This window comes from Nicotiana sylvestris, chromosome 11 (assembly GCF_000393655.2).
Source record: "Nicotiana sylvestris chromosome 11, ASM39365v2, whole genome shotgun sequence".
NCBI classification, from domain to species: Eukaryota; Viridiplantae; Streptophyta; class Magnoliopsida; order Solanales; family Solanaceae; genus Nicotiana; species Nicotiana sylvestris.
This window is the reverse complement of record NC_091067.1, coordinates 157,421,631-157,438,769: the sequence shown is the minus strand read 5'-3', so window position 1 is coordinate 157,438,769 and position 17,139 is coordinate 157,421,631. Positions and strand designations below refer to the sequence as shown.

Below are 17,139 nucleotides of genomic sequence, written 5' to 3'. Positions count from 1 at the left end.
TTTGAGTAAACGGCCTCGAAATCGGGATTCGAAGGTTCCAGCAGATTCGTATTATGATTTCGGACTTCGGCGTATGTCTGGATTGGGTTTTGGAAGACCCGAGAATATTTCGACACCTATTGTGGAAGTTAGTATTTTTGAAAGAATTTTATGAGTTTGGGTTGAAGTGCATTTCAGTGTTAACAGTGTCCTTTTGGGATTCCGAGTCAGGGAATAGCTCCGTATGGTAATTCTGGTGTTGGGAGCGCGATCGGAAGTGAATTCGGAGGTCCGTGGGTCATTATGGAGTCATTTGGCTAAAGATAGAAATTTAAAGGTTTTTGAGGAGTTTGACCGGAAGTGAACTTTTTGATATCGGGGTCGGAATACAATTTCGGAAGTTTGAGTAGGTCAGTAATGTCGAATGTGACTTGTGTGCAAAATTTGATGTCAATCGGACGTGATTTGATAAGTTTCAGCATCGAATGTTGAAATTGGAATTTCTTAGTTTCATTGGAATCGAATTAGGGTGTGATTCATGTTTTTAGCGTTGTTTGATGTGATTTGAGGCCTCGACTAAGTCCTTTATACATTTTGAGACTTGTTGGTATGTTCGGACGAGGTCCCGAGGGGCTCGGGTGAGTTTTAGACCATTTCTAGGCCATTTTTAGCTGCCGGTTTTTGGCTACAGCAGTATGCTATGCGATAACAGGGAATTGGTCGCGATAGCGTTGAGTAAAATGGGAGAAAATGGCCAGTGATTCGCGATCGCGGAAGGCCTTCCGCGATCAGGTAGAGGAAAGTTTCTGCTGCACTGACCCGACTTTGGAAGCTTGTATCTTGTAATCTATAATAAATTTAGAGATGATCCAAAAATAAAAGTTGTAGCCCTTTGTGTTTAGTTTTCAGAAAATTAAACCATTTTGAATTTGGAGCTATGTATAAAAGGTTATGAGTGGTAAACTACAGCCTATTCGGGAAGAGTTTGGAAATTGCGAAAAAGAAATTTGTGTTGCATAGGGCTGACTTTGGAAGCTTATATCTTGTAATATATAAGGAATGTGAGATTAGCAAAGCATGAAAGTTGTAGTCCTTGAAGTCTAGTTTTCAAAAAGTTAAACCTTTTGCAATTTAGAGTTTTGTACAAAACGTTATGACCATTATACTAAAGACTGCCTGGAAGAGCTAGACATTTGTTCTTCGCGATCGCGGATCATTTCCCGCAATCTCTAAGGGCAAATTTTGGGCTGAGAAATGTTGTGCTTAGCGATTTCGAAGCATTTTCCGCCATCGCGAAGAGTAAATACCTGGACAGAAGCTATTTTTCGAGGTTTTGGCCATTTTAAACATATTTGGAGCTATGGAGCTCGGATTGAAGCGATTTTTGAGGCGATTTTCACCATATGGATTGGGGGGAGGGGAGTAAGTGTTATATATCTGAAAGTAATTATACTTCATCATTCTATGGTTATATTCATTATTTATTTCGAATTTAAATGGAAGAAATCAAGATTTTTGCAAAACTTTTCAAGAACAAAAATTCAGGATTTGGAGGTCAAGTTGTTATCGGAATTTGCTAAAATTGGTATGGTTGAACTCGTATTAGAATGGATTGTCGGATTTTGTGAATTTTTTTTTGAATCCGAGCACGTGGGCCTGAGGGAGATTTTGTCAACTTTTCAAACGGAGTTAGGGATTTATCTAAATTGAATTGTCGTGAGTATTAGAGTATATATTTATGGATTTTCTCATTTATTGGCTAGTTTTGGAGCGTTGTGCATCGATTTGAGTCATTAGAAGGGCTTGGAAGCCGGTTTTGGAACTTTGGAGCGAGGTAAGTCTCCTTTCTAACCTTGTAAGAGGGAATTGTCCCATAGGTGAATTAATTAGATATGTGCTTCTATGTGTGGGGGCTACGTACGCACGAAGTGACGAGAGTCAGTGCGTAGCTACTATTATGCTTAAGTCCGGGTAGTCTAGGACCTAGAAACATGCTTGTAATAATTGTAACTTTATTGACAGTTTAAATTGGTTTAATTGCATCGTGGTGGTAAATGATTTTCTAAAAGAGTTAAACTTCGTTTTCTCGACTTGTAAAAGAGAAATTGACACTTCCTTGAATAATTATTTCCCTGATGAAGTTTTGATTGACTATTTGAATGTGTGTTTCTATGTGTACCTGCGTCGCATGTATGATTCGTGAGCGGGGTGATTGTTTGTTTATGTTTGATCGGGTCACATGTATGATTCACGAGTTGGGTAATAGATGCATCTATGGTTCGCACCATTCGACCCTCTGGCAGTGCACAATTTAGATATTGTTGGATCGGGCCGTACGTCCTCGGCATGATTTGTGCGTGCTTGTATTGCTTGCCTTGATATTTATAAATGAGGATATTGCTTCCCCGGATTGAGAATAAATGTATAAATGATGAAAACTGATTTGGAAATTTCCCTATGAATAAAAGAATTGTTTACTTGCTTCATGCTATTGAGTTACAACCATATTTTATAAAAACCCTCGATTTACTATATTATTGGTATATTATTATTGGACCACTAGTAAGTGTCAAAGTCGACCTCTCGTCTCTATTTCTTTGAGATTAGACGGGATACTTACTGAGTCCACGTTGGTTTTGTACTCATTCTACACTTGCTATGCATTTTGTTGCACAGGAACATGTATCTCTAGCAGCCTAATAGACGTAGCAGTAGGGATGATACAAAGACTTAGGTAAGCTGCATCTCTCGAGGCGATCCGCAGTCGGCATAGTCTCTTTCAGCGTATAGTACTTACCTTTTGTCCAATTTGTATTCCGAACAGTTATTGCACTTCATTTGATTTCCTAGAAATAGCTCATGCACTTGTGACACCGGGTTCTGGGATGATTACGGGATTATTAAATATTAATTTTGTTAAAGACATCATCTTATTTCAATGAATTTCATTATTCATTGTTTAATGTATAAAAGGAATGATTTCAACAAATACTAAAATGCGAATTTAATTAACCTCTTGGTGTTGTCTTGCCTGACAGTGGTGTCCGGTGCCATCACAATCCTTAGTGAATTTTGGGTCGTAACATTTTTTATCCTCATAATATTTTTTATTTTATTAAAGAATGACTATTGCTTCGAAAAACATTGTTGCTGAGCTCAACAAAGGGTTTAAACTCAATAGTGACAACTATGAAACCTGGAGCTTAAAGGTCCACTATGTGCTATAGGAGCAAGAGTCTCTGGAGTCCATCAACAATGTCATGAATGAGCCTGAGGAAAGAAACACTGCTCAGCATAGGCGTGAGCATGAAGCCTATGACAGTTGGAAGAAAAAGAACTTCATTGCTCGCATTACATTGTTGAGTACCTTAGATGATGACATTCTAAGAGAGTTTAAGGATCACCAAAGAGCTATGGATCTTTGGAATGCTTTGAGGAAAAGGTTTGGTACTTGTTCCACTGCAAGGCTGCGATCCTTAACGATCAAATTTGATTCAGATAAGAAATGCCTAAAACATTCAGTAAAAACACATCTAAGGCAAATGACAAATATGATCGGGAAGTTGAAAGATACTGGTCATATGTTGACTGATGAAAAAGAAATCCCAGCTGTCATATGCTCTTTACCTAGTTCTTGGGATCATATAAAAATGCATTTGACCCATAATGAGCGAATCACAGCTCTAGAAGATGTCCGGAGACACCTTGAATTAGAGAAGAAACGACTTGAGGTTGCAAAGCCAATAGCTGAGTTGCACATGGCAACAACCTCTAAGTGTGATTCAAGGAAAATGGACTAGGAAAATAAGAGAGGGTCACCTCAAGCTCAACCTGCTAAAAGAGCAAGGACTGAAAAAGGCAAGAACAGACATCCCAAATGTTTTAAAGTTGCTAAAGTGAAATGTTATAATTGTGACAAGATGGGTCACTATGCTAGAGATTGCTCTGAGCCTCCAAGAAAGGTATTTCACGATGCTCAAATTAGTGAATTTTGTGTTTCTAGTTCTGTTTTTCTAACTGAATCTAATCCTTTATAGATTGTAGACTCAGGAGAAACGGACCACATAGCCTGGGAACGTAGTACCTTTGTTGAATTTCGGTGAGTTCCACGTGAAGCAAAGTGGATATATGTGGGCAACAACAATAAATTTGTTGTTGAAGGGATCTGTACATGCAAGTTAGTCCTGCGTGGTGGTCGAGACCTAATACTACATGATGTTCTCTTTACACCAACAAATTGCCGAAATGTTATTTCAGTTTCAGTTTTACTTAAGCGAGGATTTGACTTATTTTGTCATGGCAATTCTTCCAAGTTGACTTTTGGTTCAATTTTATTTGGTTTTGGTCATGTGACCGAAGGTTTAATTATTATGGATTTGGATATGATTCATTTAATAATAATGCTAGTTTTTCAATGTTTGTTTCTTCACATAAATATGATAGTGATATAAACATATGGCATGTTAGACTAGCTGAAAAATCTGCAAGAAAACCTTTTGGTCAGGCGAGTAGAGCCAAATATCCTTTGCAATTAGTCCATTCAGACATCCGTGGGCCTATGAATGTTAGGGCTAGGCATGGAGCAAGTTATATCATCACATTTATTGATGACTTTACCCGTTTCAATTATGTCTATTTTATTTCCCACAAATCAGAAGCAATAAGTTGCTTCAAACGCTATATGAGCTTAGTGGAAAATCAATTAAACAAGAAGATAAAAGCTCTTCGAACTGATCATGGTCGTGAATACTTACCAACCTACTTTAATAATTTATGTGATGAAAATGGAATAGTTCATCAGTTGACTATCCCAAATACCCCATAACAAAATGGTGTTGTGGAAAGAAGAAATAGAACGCTCCTAAAAATGGTTAGGTCAATGAAGGCACAAGCTAACCTCACAATAAGTTATTGGGGTGATGCATTACTTACTGCCACCTTTGTGCTTAACCGAGTGCCTACCAAATTAGTTACTACTACTCCATATGAGTTGTAGACTGGAAGACAACCCGACCTGAGTGTAATAAGACCTTGGGATTGTGCTGCCTATACACATGATTTCTCTCACAAATATGGCAAATTGGACCCGAGGGGAAAGAAAAGTATCTTTATAAGATACTCTGAAACCTCAAAGGGTTATGTGTTTATAGGTCAGCAAGTATCACGACCCCAGTTCGCCCTCTGTGAACTATCATGACGGCACCTAGTCTCTATAACTAGGTAAGCCTAATAATTGCGGAAAAAGGAAAATAACATATAAAACTAATAAAACTGCGGAATAACTTAATGAAGGGTTAAGATGTCGCTCGGCATATACAAATATCAGTCTCAAACTGGACAACTTGCCAAAACCCGAAAACCGATGAATCTCAATCTATGGATACTACATTGTGTTCTAACTCCAGAATGTCTAAATCAAAATAAGTACAGAAGGGATAAACCTATAAAAAAGAATGGAAAGGGACTCCTCGGTCTGCAGACGCGGTAGATATGCCTCGAAGTCTCTATAGAAAATGCCTCGCCTCAAGGGTGATAAGACTGAGTAGAAGTACCTGGATCTGCCGTACACCACAGTGGTACCCAATAAGTGCCAAGACTAACCTCAGTCGAGTAATGACGAGGAAGGTCAGGGCCCTATCGGTCATATACAATAATATATAAGGAAGATGAGCAGTAGTAAAGAAATACAAATAATGAAAGAAACAACAACCACAACCAAGGAAGATGATCACAAAAGGTATACAACCGAACTTAGAGATAACAATTGGGGATCTACCAGGATCCCGTCCTGTAGCCCCAAAAGTAAATAATCAGTGGATCTCCCGGGTGCTGTCCCGTAGTCCATATCACTGTACATGGGGATCTACCAGAATACCACATCCGTAGTCCCAAAAGTAAATAATCGGTGGATCTCCTGGGTGTTGTCCCGTAGTCTATATCACTGTGCAGGGGGATCTACCAGAATACCACATCCGTAGTCCCAAATAAACATACAAGGGGGATCTACCGGGAATCGCCCGTAGTCCCAATGTAAACACGCAGCAACAACATAAGAATAATCAATTTAATTCAATTTAATATCAAAACAGACAGGTGATTCTAACCTAACATGCTGCATAGAGTTTCAGATAAGGCAGTTTAAGTAAGTAGGCAATTTAGTTAGTTAGGCATGCTTTCCTGGGCTAACAGTAAACTTAAAGTTCAAGTAGCATAAACAGTGAAGTAAAATACAAATATAAATACTTAAATGGAAAACAAGATTTTCAACAATCAGCACAAGTACGCGCCCATCACCTCACGTACAAGGCATTTCAGATATCACAGTACCAATCCTAAGGGGAGTTCCCTCACACAATGTTACACAAGCCACTTATATCGAACCAACTCAATCAAGTCTGTACCATGTTCTTGCCATGAGTATCCGACTCCAAATGGCCGAATTTTATTCAAAGTAATTGCATAATGTAAATAACACTTCAAGTAACTAATTTAACTAATTAATTCTTAGCTAATACGAGAAATTAGGAAAAATGACCAAAATTCCTGGGCCCACGTCTCGAAATCGGGTAAAATTTACAAATTTGGAATCCTCGTACTCTCTCGAGTTTATTTATTCCAAAATTATTTCAATCCGATATCAAAATCTATATCAAAACCCCAAAATTAGGCTTAAGAATGTTTCTCCACTTTTCCTCAATTTTTCATCCCAATCCAAAATTAAATGACAAAACTAAGATTAGATTATAGGAATACAACTAGAAAGGGATTAGGAATCGTTACTCACTAATTTCCTCTTCAAAATCCTCCCAAAATCGCCCTTACCCGAGCTCCAAATTGATTTTTCCAAGTTTTGAACTTAACCCTCGATTCTGCCTATTTTCTGACCAGTGAAACCGCATCCGCGGCTCTAGGACCGCACCTGCGGTCCCGCTTCTGCGTAGACCAAGTCGCACATGCGACTTTTCATTAAATAGGAGTTTCCGCACCTGCGAATCCCTTACCGCACCTGCTGCTCATGCAGGTGCGTTCGACTTCTCGCACCTGCGACTTCTGGAACCTTGACCAAATCCGCTTCTGCGGTCACCCATCCGCTTCTACGGCACCGCACCTGCGGTCCAACTACAGGTGCGGTTATGACAGACCTCAGCAAACTTGAGCAACCTTCAGATTTTTACCTAAGTCCAATTCACTTCCGTTAAGCACCCGAAACTCACCCGAGGCCCCCAGGACCTCAACCAAACATGCAAACCAATCCTAAAACATCATACGAACTTATTCCAACCCTCAAATCACATCAAACAACACTAAAACCACAATCCACCCTCCAATCTAAGCCTAAAGATTTCCAAAACTTCAAATTACGTTTTCGATCAAAAAGTCTATCAAACCTCGTACGAATGACCTGAAATTTTGCCAGCACGTTACATTCAACACTACGGAGATACTCCAACTTCCGGAATTCCATTCCGACCCCGATGTCAAAATCTTACTATCAAACCGGAACTTCAAAAATTTAACTTTCGGCATTTCAAGCCTAAATAAGCTACAGACCTCCAAAATACAATCCGAACACGTTCCTAAACCTAAAAAAACCCAACGGAGCTAACGAGACCAACGAAATTCCATTCCGAGGTCGTCTTCACACTGCTCCGACTACGGTCCAAATTCTAAAACTTAAAATCTCTTTTAGGGACTAAGTGTCCCAAAACTCTCTAAAACTCCAAATAAATCTTCCCGGCAACTCACAATAGCAGAAACAAACAGGGGGAATGCAGTTAACAGGGGATCAGGGCGTTAATTCTTAAAATGACCGGCCAGGTCGTTACATCCTCCCACACTTAAACATTCATTCGTCATCGAACGAGCATAGAGACATACCTGAAGTAGTGAAAAAATGAGGGTAATGGCTGCGCATATACTGCTCGATCTCCCAAGTCGCCTCCTCGACCGCCTGACACTGCCACTATACCTTCAGTGAGGCAATGTTGTTTGACCTCAGCTTTCAGACCTGCCTGTCCAATATTGCCACTGGATCTTCAACATAAGATAGATCCTTGTCCAACTAGACAGAAGTGAAATGTAACACGTGCAACAGATTACCGTGATACCTCCGGAGCATCGAGACATGAAATACTGGATGAACTCCAGCCAAGCTGGGAGGTAAGGCAAGCTCAAAAGCAACCTCCCCAATATGCCGCAATATCTCAAAAGGGCCAATAAACCTCGGACTCAATTTCCCTTTCTTCCCAAATCTTATAACGCCCTTTATAGGTGAAACCTTCAGCAAAACCCGTTCTCCAACCATATAGGAAACATCACGAACCTTCCGGTCCGCATAACTCTTCTATCTGGACTGGGATGTACGAAGTCTATCCTGAATTACCTTGACTTTCTCCAATCATCCTGTACCAAGTCTGTACCCAATAATCTAGCCTCGCCCAGCTCGAACCAACTCACCGGGGATCTACACCGCCTACCATACAAGGCCTCATACGGTGCCATCTGAATGTTGGTCTGATAGCTGTTGTTGTAAGCAAACTCAGCCAGTGGCAAGAACTGATCCCAAGAACCTCCAAACTCCATCACATACGCACGAAGCATGTCCTCAAGAATCTGAATAGTGCGCTTGGACTGTCCGTCTGTCTGGGGGTGAAATGATGTGCTCAAATCCACCCGAGTGCCCAACCCATGCTGTACGGCCCTCCAAAACCGTTATGTGAACTAAGTACCTCTATTTGAAATAATAGAAAGTAGAATACCATGCAGACGAACAATCTCCTAGATATAATTCTCTGCCAACTGCTCCGAAGAATAGGTGGTACACATAGGAATGAAATGCGTGGACTTGGTCAGCAGATCCACAATAACCCAAATGGTATCGAACTTCTTCAAAGTCCGTGGGAACCCAACTACGAAGTCCATGGTGATCCGCTCCCACTTTCACTCTGGAATCTCTATCTGCTGAAGTAATCCACTCGGTCTTTGGTGCTCATACTTTACATATTGACAATTGAGGCATCGAGCTACAAACCCAACTATATCTTTCTTCATCCACCTCTACCAATAGCGCTACCTCAAATCCTGGTACATCTTCACGACACTCGGATGAATGGAATATCGCGAACTATGGGCCTTCTTTAGAATCAACTCCCGAAGTCTATCAACATTGGGTACACAAACCCGATTCTGCATCCTCAATATCCCGTCATCACCAATGGTCACATCTCTGGCATCACCTCGCAGAACCTTGTCCTTGAGGACAAGCAAATGAGGGTCATCAAATTGACACTCCTAGATATGATTAAACAAGGAAGACCGAGAAACCACACAAGCAAGGATCCGACCAGGCTCCGAAAGATCCAATATCACAAACTGACTGGCTAAGGCCTGAACATCCTTCGCAATGGGCCTCTCTGCTACTGGTAAATAAGAAAAACTCTCTGACCGACGACTCAAAGCATCAGCCACTATATTGGCCTTGCCTAGGTGATACAAAATGGTGATATCATAGTCCTTCAGCAAATCTAACCACCTCCTCTTATACAAATTAAGGTCCTTCTACTTGAACAGATATTGCAAACTCCGGTGATCAGTATAAATCTCACAAGGAACACCGTACAAATAATGACGCTAGATCTTCAAGGCGTGAACAATAGCAACTAACTCGAGATCATGGACAAGATAATTCTTCTCATGTACCTTCAACTGTCTGTATGCGTAGGCAATCACCCTACCATCCTGCATCAATACCGCTCCAAGTCCAACCCTCGAGGCATCACAATAGATAGTATAAGACCCCGTACCGGTAGGCAATATCAAAACTAGGGATGTAGTCAAAGCAGTCTGGAGCTTATGAAAGCTCTCCTCACACTCTTTTGTCCAATGGAATAGAGCACCCTTCTGGGTCAGCCTGGCCATAGGCACTGCAATCGATGAAAATCCCTGAACAAATCGACGGTAATAACCCGCCAAGCCAAGAAAATTGCGGATCTCTGTAGCTGAAGATGGTTTGGGCCAACTCTGCACTGCTTCCACATTCTTCGGATTCACCATTATTCCCTCACTAGATACCATGTGACCCAAGAATGCCACGAAATCCAACTAAAACTCACATTTCGAGAACTTAGCATATAATTTCTTCTCTTTCAAAGTCTGAAGCACTGTCCTTAGGTGCTGCTCATGATCGTCCCGACTCCAAGAATGTACCAGAATGTCATCAATAAAGACAATGACAAATGAGTCAACATATGGCCGGAATACACTGTGCATCAAATGCATGAAGACTACTGGGGCATTGGTCAGCACAAATGACATAACAAGGAACTCATAATGACCATACCGAGTCCTGAAAGCAGTCTTCGGGATGTCTGGATCCCAAATCTTCAACTGATGATAGCCTGAACGCAAGTAAATCTTAGAAAACACACAAGCACCATGTAACTGATCAAACAAGTCATCAATACGAGGCAAAGGATAACAGTTCTTCACTGTAACCTTGTTCAATTGGTAATAATCAATGCACATATGCATAGAACCATCCTTTTTTTAACAAATAAGATAGGAGCACCCCAAGTGATACACTGGGCCAAATGAAACCCTTGTCAAGCAATTCCTGTAATTGCTCCTTCAACTCAAGAGGAGCAATACGGTATGGAGGAATAGAAATGGGCTGAATTACTGGCAACAGATCAATGCCAAAATCAATATCTCTATTGGGTGGCATGCCCGGAAGATCAACTAGAAACACATCAGATAAATCTCGTACTGCTGGGACTGAATCAACTGGAGGAGTATCAATACTGACAACTCTCACATAAGCTAGATACGCATCTCACCCCTTCTCAACCATATGCTGAGCCTTAAGGAACAAAATAACTCTACTGGAAGTATGATCTAAGGTACCCCTCGATTCTACTGGCGGTACACCTGGCATAGCCAGTATCACGATTTTTGCGTGACAATCAAGAATAGCAGAATGGGGCGACAACCAGTCCATGCCCAAGATAATATCAAAGTCTACCATGCTAAGCAATAACAAATCAGCTCTGGTCTCAAAACCACTAAGAGCAATCAAACACGACCGATAAACGCGGTCCATAACAAGAGTCGAAACATAAACAAGAGAACTCAAAGAATCTCGAGATACGCCCAAATGTAGGGCAAAATAAGAGGACACATAAGAATAAGTGGAGCCTAGATCGAATAGAACCGATGCATCTCTATGACAGACCAGGATAATATATGTGATGATAGAATTGGAGGTGATAATCTTAGTACCGACAGGAAGGCATAGTATCTGGCCTGGCCTCCCCCTCGAGGTCGACCTCTACCTTTCCGACCTCCACATCTAGCTGGCTGAGTAGGTGGGGTAGCAATTGGTGCTGTGATCATAGCCTGAGAACTCTGCGGAGCGCGCTGTGGTTGAGAAGTCTGTGAAGGTGCACCCCTCCTAAGTCTAGGTCAATCCCTCACCATATGGCATGTGCCACCACACTCAAAACAAGCTCTGGGAGGATATGGCAGCTATGACTGGCTCGGGCCAGGTCTGCTAGACTGACCACTGGAAGCACCCCGTGCAGGAGGCGCACTAGATACTGGAGGTGCATAATAAGGCTCCTGAGGTCTAAGAGGAGCTAGAATACCACTGGCTGCTGGAAGAGCTAAATGAATGGGGCAACTCATATAACCCCTACCATGACGAGCTGAAGCTGGGGCACGGGCACAAGAATAATGGCCCGACTCTCGAGACCTCTTAGCCTCCCTCTCCTCTCTGTCTCGGGCATACATACCTTCTAATCTCCTAGCAATATCCATCTCCAACTCCCGTGCCATACTAGAACTGATGCTGGGAATGAGACCTTCAATAAACCGACAAACCTTCTCGCGAATAATAGAAACCAAAGCTGGTGCATGTCTAGCCAAGTTAGTGAAACGAATAACATACTCCGAGACAGTCATAGTACCCTTGCGCAAATGCTCAAACTCTACGCGCCAAGCATCCCTGAGACTATGGGGAACATACTCTCTCGTGAACATTTTTGAAAACTGAGCCCAATTTAGGGAAGCTGCCTCATCCGGAGTGTCAAACTCATAAGCACGCCATCACTAATAAGCGGTTCCTCAAAGCTGAAAGGTAGTGAAGGAAACCCCGCTCGTTCCTGATATACCCATGGTACGGAGGATACGGTAGCACTCCTCTAGAAATCAAGGAGCATCATCTGAGGCTAGTCCACTGAATGTAGGAGGCTGATACTTCTTGAACTTATAAAGCCTCTTTTGCTCCTCCTCTGAAGCTACTTCCCTATTTTCGAGCTGAGTTGTGGCTATAGGCTGTGCCAGTATAACCTCTAGGATCTGCTCAATATGCACTCACTGCTCAGGAGTGTGGGCGGCGGGAGTCTATGCTCCTCCCCCAGCCTGGGATGTGGCTGCAGTAAGGGAAAGCAACCCTGCCTGAGCTAGAGTGGTGTACATAGTCATAAAATGTGCTAGAGTCTCCTCGAGTGCTGGAGTAGTAGTAGTTGTGGGCGTATCGGGCGCCTGGGCTCCATCTAGAACTATTGGTGGCTCCTCTGAAACACCTCGCGTGGGTGCTCTAGCTGCACCACATGCACGTCCTTAGCCTTTACCTCTGACGGCTCTCGCAGGGGGTGCAGGGGTCTAGTCACCTTTGGTAGCACGTGTTCTCACCATCTGTGGGAGAATAGAAGACAGAAGTTTTTAATTTTGATATCAAAGATCTCGCACAACAAGGAATTCAAATGAAGTGAAATTTTCTAACAGTTACATAGCCTATCGCGGATAAGCACAGATAATTTTCGTACCGATTAGCGAGACTCTAATAAACCGGCATGTGATTCATGACTCCTCTAAACCTAGAGCTTTGATACCAACTTGTCACGACCCGAGTTCGCCCTCCGTAAATTATCATGATGGCACCTAATCTCTACAATTAGGTAAGCCTAACAATTGCGGAAAAATAAAAATAATAGATAAAACTAATAAAACTGTGGAATAACATAATGAAGGGATAAGATGTCACTCGGCATATACAAATATCACTCTCAAACTGGACAACGTCCCAAAACCCGGAAACCCATGAATCACAAGCTATGGATACTATATTGTGTTCTAACTCCAGAATGTCTAAATCAAAATAAGTACATAAGGGCTAAAACTATAAAAGAGAATGGAAAGGGACTCCTCGATCTACGGACGCGACAGATATACCTCGAAGTCTCTATAAAAATGCCTCGCCTCAAGGGTGATAAAACTAAGTAGAAGTACCTGGATCAGCACACGCAAAAACATGTGCAGGAAAGGGGCATGAGTACACCACAACGGTACCCAGTAAGTGTCAAGCCTAACCTCGGTCGAGTAGTGACAAGGAAGGTCAGTGCCCTACCAGTCATATACAATAATATATAAGGAAGATGAGCAGTAGTAAAGAAATACAGATAATGAAAGAAACAACACCCACAACCAAGGCAGATGATCACAAAAGGTATACAACCCAACTTAGAGATAACAATCGGGGGTCTACCAGGATCCCGTCCTGTATCCCCAAAAGTAAATAATTAGTGGATCTCCCGGGTGTTGTCCCATAGTCCATATCACTGTGCAAGGGGATCTACCAGAATACCATATCCGTAGTCCGAAAAGTAAATAATCAGTGGATCTCCGGGGTGTTGTTCCGTTGTCCATATCACTATGCAAGGGGATCTACCGGAATACCACATCCGTAGTCCCAAATAAACAGACAAGGGGAATCTACCGGGAATCGCCCGTTGTCCCAATGTAAACACACAACACCAACACAAGAATAATCAATTTAATTTAATTTAATATCAAAACATACAAGTGATTCTAACCTAACATGCTACACAGAGTTTCAGATAATGCAGTTTAAGTAAATAGACAATTTAGTCAGTTAGGCATGCTTTCCTAGGCTAACAGTAAGCTTAAAGTTCAAGTAGCGTAAACAGTGAAGTAAAATATGAATACAGATACTTAAATGGAAAACAGGATTTTCAAAAATCAGCACAAGTACACGCCCATCACCTCACGTACAAGGCATTTCAGATATAATAGTACTAATCCTAAGGGAAGTTCCCCCACAAGGTTAGACAAGCCACTTACCTTGAACCAGCTCAATCAAGTCTATACCACGTTCTTGCCACGAGTATCCGACTCCAAATGACCCAAATATATTCAAAGTAATTACATAATATAAATAACATTTCAAGTAACTAATTTAACTAATTAATTCTAAGCTAATACACGAAATTAGAAAAAATGACCAAAACGCCCCCTCGTGTCCATGTCTCGGAATTGGGTAAAATTACAAATTCAGAATCCTCATGCTCTCATGAGTTCATTTATAGTAAAAGTATTCCAATCCAACATCAAAATCTAGATCAAAACCCCAAAATTAGGCCTAAGAACCTTTCTCCACTTTTCATCAATTTTTCATCCCAATCCGAAATTAAATGACAAAACTAAGATTAGATTATAGGAATACAACTAGAAAGGGATTAGGAATCATTACACACTATTTTCCTCTTCAAAATCGCCCTCACCCGAGCTCTAAATCGATTTTTCCAAGTTTTGAACTTAACCCTCGATTTTGCCCCTTTTCTGACCAGTGAAACCGCATATGTGGCTCCGCTTCTGCGTAGACCAAGTTGCACCTGCGACTTTTCATTAAATAGGAGTTTCTACACCTACGACTCCCTTACCGCACCTGCGCTCACGCAGGTGCGTTCGACTTCTCGCACCTGCGGTTTTTGGAGCCTGGACCAAATCTGCTTCAGCGGTCACCTAGCCACTTCTGTGGCATCGCACCTGCGGTCCCCCAACCACAGGTGCGGTTATGACAGACCTCAACAAACTTCAACAACCTTCAGATTTTTACCTAAGTCCAATTCACTTCCGTTAAGCACCCGAAACTCACCCGAGGCCTCTAAGACCTCAACCAAACATGGCAGCTAATCCTAAAATATCATACGAACTTATTTCAACCCTCGTATCACATCAAAAAATGCTAAAACCACAATCCATTCTCCAATCCAAGCCTAAATATTTCCAAAACATCAAATTACTCTTTCGATAAAAAAGTCTATCAAACCTCGTCCGAATGACCTGAAATTTTGCAAGCATGTCACATTCAACACTATAGAGCTACTCCAATTTCCGGAATTCTATTTTGACCTCGATTCAAAATCTCACTATCGAGCCGGAACTTAAAAAATTCAACTTTCGACATTTCAAGCCTAAATAAGCTACGGACCTCCAAAACATAATCCGAACATGCTCCTAAACCCAAAATCACCCAAGGAGCTAACGCGACCAACAAAATTCTATTCTGAGGCCGTCTTCACACTGCTCCGACTACGATCCAAGGTCAAGACCTAACTTTATTTAAGATAATGGATCAATAAGTAGAAGGATCACTTCATCGAGTTGTTTGATTTTAGCAGATGATAAATTAGTTTCTCATAAAAGACCTCCTTTATCATCAGATGCGAATGAAAGTAATCCTTCTACATTTAGTGGAAGTGACCAAATGGATCTTGTTCTAAGTGAGAGCAGGATGAACGATCTTGATCCGAGTGGAAGCAACATTAATCCAAATGGTAACAATGATGAATCACAAATAAGACGTGGTTCTCGTAAAAAGATTCCGCATCGATGATTTCATGTTGGAGGCGACGAACTATTTATGATGCTCATACAAGAAGAAAATGAGCCTAAAAATGTAAAAGAGACTCTCTCTCATGCCCTTCTAAGGATAAATGGACAAAAGAAATAAAAGATGAATTGGAGTCTATGAGAGTCAACAAAGTTTGTGAACTAGTTGACCTCCTTGAAGGACGCAAAGCAATTGGGAGCAAATGGGTTCTCAAAATTAAGCTCAAGGCTAATGGCGCAGTTGAGAGATATAAGGCTCGACTGGTGGCGAAATGGTATACACAATAGAAAGGAATAGACTACAAAGAGACTTTCTCTTCCACTGTACGATTTACCTCAGTTCGCCTGGTTCTAGCTATTTGTGACAACCCAACCGGTCGTTTTGAATAGTACATTCCATTTTCCCCCATTTACTACTAAAGCCACGCTTTATAGTTGTTATATGACTGGTCAGGGTAATTGGTTCAGGTCCGGTGAGGTTTTGAAATGAATTAAGACATTTAGTCTCCAAGAAGAAAGCTTAAATTGAAATAATTGACCGGCTAGTGAAAACTATGTAAACAACCCCGGAATAAACTTTTGATGATTCCAACAGCTCCATATGGTGCTTTTGGGCATAGGAGTGTGTACGTATATTTATTTCGAGGTCCGTAGCTAAATTAGGCTTGAAATAACGAAAATAAGAAATTTAAGTTTAGATGTTTGACCGGGGGGTTGACTTTTTGATATTGGGGTTGGAATCCAGTTCTGAAAATTTTTGTAGCTTTTTATGCTATTTATGATTTGTGTGCAAAATTTGAGGTCAGTCGGACTTGATTTGATAGGTTTTTGCATCGAATATAGAAGTTGGAAGTTTTTAGTTTCATTAAGCTTGAATTTGGGTGTGATTTCTGATTTTTCCATTGTTTGATACGATTTGAGGTTTCAACTAAGTTTGTGTGATATTTTAGGACTTGTTTGTGTATTTGGTTGAGGTCCCGAGGGCCTCGGGTGAGTTTCGGGGGGTTAACGGATCATTTTTGGACTTTGAATGATGGTTGATATATGCTGGGGTGAAGCAGCTGGTTTTTCTTCATGATGTCATGATGGTGTCATGATCGAGGTCATGATGATGTCATGACCGAGGTCCAGACCCAAAAATCAAGGTCCTAGAAAAATTGAGGTCCAGATCCAAAATCGAGGTCCTAGAAATCGAGGTCTAGACCCAAAATCGAGGTCCTAGAAAAATAGAGGTCCAGATCCAAGACCGAGTTTGCCCATGACCGAGGTTGCCCATGACCAAGGCGGTCGAAGACCGAGGTGGTCCCGAGGTTGTCCAGGACCGAGGTTGTCGAAGACCGAGGCTGCCCATGACTGAGGTGGTCCAAGATCGAGGTGGTCTAAGACCGAGATGGTCCCGAGGTTGTCCAGGATCGAGGTGGTTAAAGACTGAGGTTGTCCATGACCGAGGTGGTCCAAAATTGAGGTACA

General features: G+C 41.6%; 1 protein-coding gene across 1 annotated transcript; it reads right to left on the bottom strand.

The window, feature by feature from the left end:
* Positions 1-3,794: 3,794 nt before the first annotated feature.
* LOC138881900 (uncharacterized) lies at positions 3,795-12,015 on the bottom strand. Its single transcript, XM_070162200.1, has 8 exons — positions 11,769-12,015; positions 10,658-10,761; positions 10,186-10,473; positions 9,783-10,080; positions 9,304-9,461; positions 9,160-9,231; positions 7,858-7,991; positions 3,795-3,810 (listed from the first exon to the last, which is right to left on the bottom strand). Exons 1-8 carry the CDS (start codon positions 12,013-12,015, stop codon positions 3,795-3,797), a joined length of 1,317 nt encoding a protein of 438 aa, XP_070018301.1.
* Between the last annotated feature and the right edge of the window lie 5,124 nt (positions 12,016-17,139).